Source organism: Colobus angolensis, unplaced genomic scaffold, assembly GCF_000951035.1.
Source record: "Colobus angolensis palliatus isolate OR3802 unplaced genomic scaffold, Cang.pa_1.0 Scaffold315, whole genome shotgun sequence".
In the NCBI taxonomy this organism is placed as follows: Eukaryota; Metazoa; Chordata; class Mammalia; order Primates; family Cercopithecidae; genus Colobus; species Colobus angolensis.
Genome location: NW_012116433.1, coordinates 970,752 through 979,840, shown reverse-complemented (window position 1 = coordinate 979,840; position 9,089 = coordinate 970,752). Strand labels below are relative to the sequence as shown.

The window sequence follows — 9,089 nt, the reverse complement described above, 5'->3', positions numbered from 1 at the left end:
CTCTGCTGCCTCGGTCATCATAGCGATCCCGGCCACCATATCGATCCATATCCCGGCGAGGGCCATCCCGATACCCATCCCGATACCCGTCACGATACCGGTCTGAATCATAACGATCTCGATACTTGTCTCCAAAGCTATCATCACCTCTTCTAGGTGGGTAGTCATCAAAGCTGTCTGTAGCAGGACGAGCCCTCCAGTCTGTATCTGTTTTGTCAGAATCCCGATTTCTATCACGGCCAAAAGAACGATCATCCCTGTCTTTATCCTGTGCTTGATCAGCAACGTCCACTCGAATTCTCCTGTTACCTAGAGACTCTTCATTGAGACTCAGGGCACTGAGCAGGGAATCCAGGTCCTCAAATTCAGCATAACCAAAACCTTTCAACCTCTCTGGATTGCTGGGTTCACGTGGTAAACGCACTGCACTGATATTTAATCCTCTAAAGAATTCCTTAATTGACTCTTCTGTCACATCATAGGGTAGGTTCCCTAGAAAAGCAGTGTAGGGTGGCGATTTGGGAAGACAGCTCCGGTCGATATTGGGTTCCCGAGCAGCCCGTGGAGCAGTGGGAAGGATGGAACGGTCAATTGGAGGCGCCCTGTACACGTCGTCATCATTACTGTGCCACGTTGTTGAAACATCTCCTTCCAGGTCATCCGTTTCATCAGCCCAGCTGACTGGTTTGGAAACATAGGTGCTTCCTCCACCAGTACCCCCATCCTCAGCCAGAAAGTCTGTTAGGGAGATAGTCTTCCCCTTCTTATTCTTCTTTTTTGCTGAGGCCGCCATGTTGGGAGAGGGAAAGTCTTAATTCACTTTTAAAGTCACACTTTCACATTCTGAACTTGCTCTGTACAGCTATTCAACTCCAGTAATTAGCCATCTAGCACTTTGCTAATTTCAACAAAATACTATTTAGAAGGATCAGTTTCTAATGAAGATAACCTTAAGTCACCAATTTAGGTTTTAAAAAATCTATGAGGTTGAAAGCAGATATGCTAACTTAACTTTGACTTTAGCTAGCTGAACTCTGGAAAACAAGGTTCTAGTTTCAGCTCTGCCATTCTGCTGTGTGTGTGACCTGGGGAAAGTTACATAAACTCTGTGGGCCTCAATTTCTTCATGTAAAACAAAGGGACTATATTTTATGGTTTCTCTAAGAGCCCTTCTAATTTTAACATTTTATGACTCTCCGTTGGACTATTTCCACTTATTTTGTACCTCAAAAGACTGTCAGACCATGTGACTGCTAGACCATGTGATGTAGGTGAGAACTTTTGTTGCCCACTGAGCTGATATAATTGTGGCCTGATTCTAATAGATTATAAAATCATTCTATAATTTGAATAAAATTATAATCTAAATTTTAAATAGAACGCCTATGTCTAAAAATCCTTTCATTATAAAAGATATCAAAAACAAACAAAATCTTCATACCTTCACAAAAGAAACATTTACAGTTCTGTATTTGTTTAGGATGTTACTGTGCTTCCATTATCATTAGTTACTCCACTGGAATACCAAGGAGTCCATGGACACCCTGGAATTGCATGTAAGATTGTATATATGTGTGTATATGCATTTTTCTGAGGCAAGGTTCCAAAACATTCATCTGATTTACAAGTGAACTCAAGATCCCCAAAAAGTTAAGAATCACTGCTGTATTTGTACTGATCTTGAAGAAAATTACTGCTGCTTTATTAATGAATCCTTATGAAATGCTATGTATCTCCAAACTACTGAGACTACCTAGCTAAACTAAAACATTACTTTTTACTCTTCCCAAAACAAAACTCACAAAAAAACTTAATACCTTAAATCATTTTATTCCTTCTGGGTTTTTAATTCTATTACTGTTATAATTAAAAATGGAACATAGTGCTTTACATTTTAAAACGGATTCTTTTGAGTATTTTAGCATCTTTAATAATAAAAAAACAGGAGGACAAATGAGGATACAGACAGTTCTGACCAAAAAGAAAATGTAGCTTAGGTATGATTTTCTATAGCAAAATCTATTCTATTACTTAAAATTATCTAATAATTTACATACACCTAAGTAAACAAAATAATACAGCATATTATTCCTGACCTAGGAATTCTCGCAGAGAATAAAAACAAAGTATCAGACTACCAGGATTTATTCAGCTACTATATGTAGACTAGAATGTTATCTAAGAAAATTCTATTCAATTTAAGGCAATGCTATTTAACATTATTATTTAAAACAATCTAATTAAAATATCTCCTTTAATGGAATATCAAAAGCCTTCTCTTGAAAATCCTTCATTTTAAAAATTCATATTAATGGTGAAGATTTCGACATTGATCAGACAAATAAATACTTTTGGACAGAGAAATGTCATAAAATATTTATCTGCTTAACTTTTTGATCAATCATTTAAAACCAAATACATTAATTTTTCTCCTTTAACAGTTTTGTAAGCCAACTGGGAAGTGTAAAAAGAGTATTTAAAATATTTTGTGACTAAAGGTTTCATCTTTCAATGCTACCTTGGTCTGCAATGAATGACCAAACCAAAAAATAGCTATATACTCTCTGCCCCTTCTTTTGATGTTTGAAAGTACTTACTAATTCAACAATATATTTAACTCCCTCAGGAGGCTGAGTGGGGAGGATCACTCATACCCAGGAGTTTGAATTCAACCCTATCGTGGGCAACATAGTGAGACTCTTAAAAAAAGTATATTCATCCATGAAAATGTCTTTGACATATATCACACTGTCAGTAAGAATTTCTCTTTTTTGAACTTCCTTAGCAATTGATCTAGATATACTTCTCTATATGAACCTGCCCCTCATTATTTTTTCCGTCTACACTCTAAGCTTGAGAACAGGGTTTAAGTCTGATTTATCTTGGTACCCCTCAGAACTTAGCATACTCACACATTAATCAATAAACAATTGCTGAGAGAGTAAGTGTATAATTAATAAATAATATGGAAGAAGAAGCTACTGTTAACGAATGAAAGAAAAAATGCAGTGTCCTATTTTAAGTAATGAAACACTTAAAGATGAAGAAAACACCATTCTTTCAGTGTTTTGCTTATTCCATAAACAGGAAGAGTCAATCAGGGTGTTTTTTCATGAATATCTGTTTCATGTTTATAGGCAATCCACTTGAATTGTAAATAATATCCCTTGCAGTAATAAAACTCAGATTTCACTTACCAATATAACCAAAAACACTGAGAGCTATTCAGTTCATGGCTTAGATCAACTGTATGTCTTTTGCAAACATGTTTTCATTATTATTAATGTCTTTCACATTTTGAATATTATTTTTTCCTTTTAATATACTGATAAATGGAAACTATATGACATTTATAAAATGTCTACTCAACGAAGAGGTCAAGAAAAGCCATATGTTAGGAATATAACGTATGGCTTTTAATATTCAACAAAGGCATTACTGTCTCAGTAAAAAAAAAAAGGAAATCTTTCACTGTAGCCAAAAATGACATGATCACTTCAGAAAAATACCTGTCATAACATCAGAGTTCAGAAAGTTACCAATAAGCAATGACACAAAATGAAAAGGTTCCCCCTAAAAACTAGCTAAATTTACTGAGAAGGACGACTACTCTTTGGTGATTTATAACAATAAAATAGGAATGACTACCTTTGCAAATCTATGGAACAAATAAGTTCCTGGTCATGAAGTAGCAGAGGTTCAAATGATTTTGTCGTTAGGTGTCTACTGTAGCAAATGACTATGAAATTAACTGACTCCCTATTTATTGAGCTGACATTCCAACATCATTGAAGGAGATGAAACTATGGTGCTCTGATAATATAAATGGTATTTAAAAGCTAGTTTTCACATTACTTTGTTTCAGAGACCAAAAAATAGTGCATAACAATACTCTTCCTTTTCTGTGCACCACCAATTTTGGAAAATACTTTACTTCATCCTCAGATTTCTTTTTTTTGAGACTAAGTTTTGTTCTTGTTGCCCAGGCTAGAGTACAGGGGCGTGAGCTCAGCTCGCTGCAACCTCCACCTCCCAGGTTCAAGTGATTCTCCTGCCTCAGCCTCCAGAGTAGCTGGGATTACAGCCATGTGTCACCACACCTGGCTAATTTTGTATTTTTAGTAGAGACGGGGTTTCACCATGTTGGCCATGGTTGGTCTTGAACTCCTGACCACAGGTGATCTGCCTGCTTCGGCCTCCCAAAGTGCTGGGATTACAGGCGTGAGCCACCAGGCCCAGCCTCATCCTCAGATTTCAGCACCATCATTCAAACATTTCTTCGACACTACTGTCTTTATTCCTATCACAAACACAATTTAATTGCCTCAAACAGATCAAAAAGTCACTGAATGCTTCAATGCCTATTCTCCTCGACAAATCTCTCAAAAATCAATTGCCATAGTTGTCAAGGAAAGGTAGAGGAATAATACAAACACTCTAGGTGATTAATATTTTGGAGTATATTAAAATAATTAACAAAATTTGGAACAAAGTCAATAAATCCAAACTTAAACTTGTTATTTAGGATTTTTAAAGCTTTAACCAAATCTGAAATAAGCAGCCCAGAAACTGACTGACCTCAAGGGCAGACTAGAATTAACAGCTTTTTTCTACAAAGGTGGTCAAATTAGGATATCATTCTTAGAGACTGGCAATGAAAATTTTACTGAAATAGAAGAGCAAGGGATCAATGAAGAAATCACCCTGACACTGTGTTCCCCCAACATTTACCACTCAAAGACATTTGTGGCAGATATACAATGTCAAATTAGTGATAAAAATCTGAGAGATTATTCTAATTTTGATTTCAAAAGATTGCTGGAACAATACAGTATGCCCATATAGGCTACTGGAAATTTTTATCAGGAAAGGAAGAAAGTACGTTTAATCTAAATTTTAATAAATTCCTATTTGAAGAAGCCTTTATCAGTCTATCCCATGGAAATCATCCAAAAGGAACATTCATTCATATATTTGTCAATATTTGGTTTCACCTCTTATATTTTTAATTTTTTAAAGCTGTATTTAAGACTTATTTTCATAATCAATGTAGGTATTTTTAAATTATGAAATGCCTTTCTTGCAATGAAGTGCCAATATAGAACTGCACCTACAGAAAGTAAGGATTTCACTTACAACTGCTTGACTGTTGCAAAACCAACTAAATCATAGATTGACTTAACATATAAACAGAGCATCATTAAATCTGGTGATGTGTGGTATACTGCCAAAAGTTATCAAATTAAAACTTAAATTCAATCTGTAGTAGTTCAAATTGCGAACTTAAAATGGCAGTCAACAAAAATTTCTAATGAGTCTCTCATATTTAATGGGTTTCGAGGAAGCAAGATATGGGGTGGAGGTTACAGAGGCAAGAATACAGTCCACAAGCAGTTAATTTATAACTGTATTTAATTAAATATATACCCCAAAGAGTAAAAGTCTCACATAAATGTCATTTTATATGGTCAACACTGATGTACATCTGAGCTATATCTAAGTTGGAGTAGCTTTCTTTCAGAGTCTTTACACATTAATTCTTAGAACTATTTTAGAAGAAGGTTAGACTGCCAAATCAACATTCCTGGAAATTTTCAGCCTTTCTGCTTTTAGCTAAGGAACTGATACCTACTCACCAGGTTAAAATTTCATCTATTTGAATAAGCCTGAGAGGTGCCAGAAAGCCACAGGATGAAATGTCAGGATATACCATTAGTTGCTTCCCCAAATTATTAGACATGCCTTTCTGTTTGTAAAAGAAAGGGGAAAATTTTGTTATGGGTACACGTGCTGATACTTTTTTTTTTGGAGACAGGGTCTAGCTCTGTCACCCTGGCTGGAGTGCAGTGGCACAATCATAGCTCACTGCAGCCTTGACCTCCTAGGCTCAAAGTATCCTCCCACCTCAGCCTCCCACATAGCTGAGACTACAGGCAAATGGCACCATGCCCAGCTAATTTTATTTTTTTGTAGAGATGGGGGTCTCACTATGTTGCCCAGGCTGGTCTTGAACTCCTGGGCTCAGATGATCCTCCTGCCTCAGCTTCTCAAAGTGCTGGGATTATAGGTGTGAGTCACCACTCCTAGCCTTGTTTTTTGGTTTTTTAAAATAAGAAACCTGTTTGTATTAAAATTGTTTTATAAATAAGATCTACAGTCAATTGGCTTCTAACAATTCTGCTAAAATGCTACTGAATCCATAAAATATTTGTCTTAATCTAATGAAGTATATTACAAATGTTATTTGTTGTACTACTTTCAATGTAACTAAACAAGAGATATTTATAAAAAACAAATTACTTTTCATCCATGCGGCTTCTCATTTTCTTCAGTTTCTGCATAATGCTGCTAGTTTCACTGCTGGAGATTGAAATGGGAGAAGGACTGCGGGTCTCCAAGTCAGTTGGACCAGGACTGGTTGCCTTATTATCCTTTGTATCTTCATCACTATGAGAGTCCTGCAAACAAAAAGAGGCAAAATTGTATTGGACTTTAATAGGAATCTTGAAGTCATCATAATACTGTCAATTCAAAATTAAGTTTATCCACAATACAATGTTTATAACAAGAGTTGAAAATAAGATAATAAAGGACAAAATATATCACACACTTAAAAATGGTTAAACTAGTACATTTCATATTATGTATATTTTTACCATCATTTATATATATAGAGAAAAAGAGAATATCAGAACATGTAATAATTTTAAAGAAATGTAAGAAATCTAAAAAAGCTTCTGCTATTAGTAATCTAGTATCTAAATATCCTCTCTGAGATTTCAAAGTTGGACCACTCAAAAGGAATAAAAAAGTTAGACCTATAACTATATAAAACATATATGTACAGACACAAATAATGACTGGAAGATGTAACATTTATTTTAATCATACTAGGGCAAGGGTTTTTTCTTTTGAATATTCCTTATGCAAAACTAGGTTTTCAAAAATTAAAAAAGTTTGTAAAGAAAACATCTGGAAACTATTAATCAATACATTATTTCTGATGAGCAAAAAGTAAAACTTTAATTGCTTAGTATGCCTTCCCCACAGTCATTTATTCTCCTAACTTTTCAGGAAGATGGGTAGGGACAGTCATGACTGTTTTTATTTTGTTAAAAAAAAAAAAAAAGTAGAGCCCTTGAGCTTCCCTTTCTTCCTCCTGAACAGTTCAATCTTAAAGTCACTGGATGAGACAGAGCAAGGCAGGCATCTATGTAGGGGTTGAGGGACACAGGAGGGCAAGAGTGGGGTCTCAGAACCTGAGTAGGATGAAGAGGGCATTTAATGCAGGAGGGTGGCTGGTAAGGGGAATCAGAGCCCAAGAAGGCCAACAAGAATGTCACATGGAAGTGACCCCACACACAACTGCAAGCCCAAACACAGTGAGGATGGCCTTACCACAGAGAACTTTCTAGCACAAGTGCCAGAGTCCAAAGAGATAAGGAAGAGAAGGTGTGAGGAGATGGGAACAGCTCAATTTGGGGAGTCAGAGCCCAGGTGGAATGAGAAGGGCAACCACTTTCAGGTAGTCTGCAGATTATAGTGGTAGTAATGTATCAACGTTAATTTGTTGGCAACTTACTCTCAGATAACTCAGGATAATAGAATTTTTTGTACTGTTTGACATTTTTCTGTAAGTTTCAGATTTTTTCAAAATGTAAAGTTTACTTTAAAAATCAAAGCAGAGTGTATTAGGAATTTTAAAAATTATACTGCTATACAGTTTGAGTTTTCTCATACTATAATGACTTTTTTTTTTTTTTTTTGAGACAGGGTCTTGCTTTATCACCTAGGCTGGAGTGCAGTGGTGTGATCACAGCTTACTGCAGCCTCGGCCTGCTAGGCTGCAGCAATCCTCCCACCTCAGCCTCGCAAGTAGCTGGGACTATAGTGTATGCCACCACGCCCAGCTAATTTTTGTATTTTTTTGTAGAGCTGGGTGTTTTGCCCTGTTGCCCAGGCTGATCTCAAACTCCTGAGCTCAAGCCATCTGCCCACCTAGGCCTCCCAAACTGTTGTGATTACAGGCGTGAGTCACGGCACCCAGCTCTACACTGACATTTTATAGTACCTTAGAATAGGTCCACTGAACATTCTAAGGTATGCTCAGGCTCTAAGGTATTACAGGCTCCCACCTGTAATCCCAACACTCTGGGAGGCTGAGGCAGATGGATTGCTTGAGCCCAGGAGTGCGAGACCAGCCTGAGCAACATGGTGAAACCCCATCTCTACAAAAAGTTAGCTGGGGGTGGAGGTGCATGCCTATAGTCCCAGCTACTGGGAAGGCTGAGGTGAGAGGATTACCTGACCCCTGAGAGGTCAAGCCTGCTGTGAGCTGTGATTGCACCATTTTATTCCAGTCTAGGTGATGGTGTGAGACCGTGTCCTCCCCTCACAAAAAAAAAGTTTCAAATTTTGTTTTTGTCTAATATCTCCTTTGAATCATGTATCATTGTATTAAAGTTGGATAGCTAAGATGAGTATCATGTAAATAGTAAAACAGTGTCCCCCATTAATTCTGAAGAATATATTTGGATTGATAAGAGCAAAGCCCTCTGTTCCAATTTAGTTTGTAAGTGAAATATATACTAAATTAAACTAATATTGTATAAGAACTATGTGGCCCTTTCAAAATTTAAATATTCCATAGGAAAAAAATAAAACTCTCACTATACATTAGGGCATTGCTACGGTTTGAATGTTTGTCCCCTCTGTAACTCACGATGAATCTTAATTTTCATTGTAACATTAAGACAGTGGGAAATCAGACTATGGTATTTGAGAGGTAGAACTTTTGAAAGGTAATTAGAAATAGACGATGTTATAAGGGTTGGACTTTGGTTAGCACACTCAGCCCCCGTGTCATGTGATGCCCTGCATCACCCCTTGGGACTCTGCGGAGAGTCCCTACCAGCAAGAAGGCCCTTACCAGATGTGGCACCTTGACCTTGAACTTCTCACCTTCCAGAACGGTAAGAAAAAATTTTGCTCCTTTATAAATTACCCAGTCTTAGGTATTCAGTTATAGCAACAGAAAATGGACTAAGACTGGCCCATCCATAGAACTTTATCCTAGTTCATTATTGTAT

General features: G+C 36.7%; 1 protein-coding gene across 1 annotated transcript in view; it reads right to left on the bottom strand.

The window, feature by feature from the left end:
- Nucleotides 1-9,089, bottom strand: part of CEP350 (centrosomal protein 350kDa) — a 135,896-nt gene that overhangs the window by 45,996 nt on the left and 80,811 nt on the right. Inside the window, exon 26 of the mRNA XM_011951138.1 lies at nt 6,301-6,458. Coding sequence (XP_011806528.1) covers nt 6,301-6,458 — 158 coding nt within the window. The remainder of the gene's footprint in view (nt 1-6,300; nt 6,459-9,089) is intronic.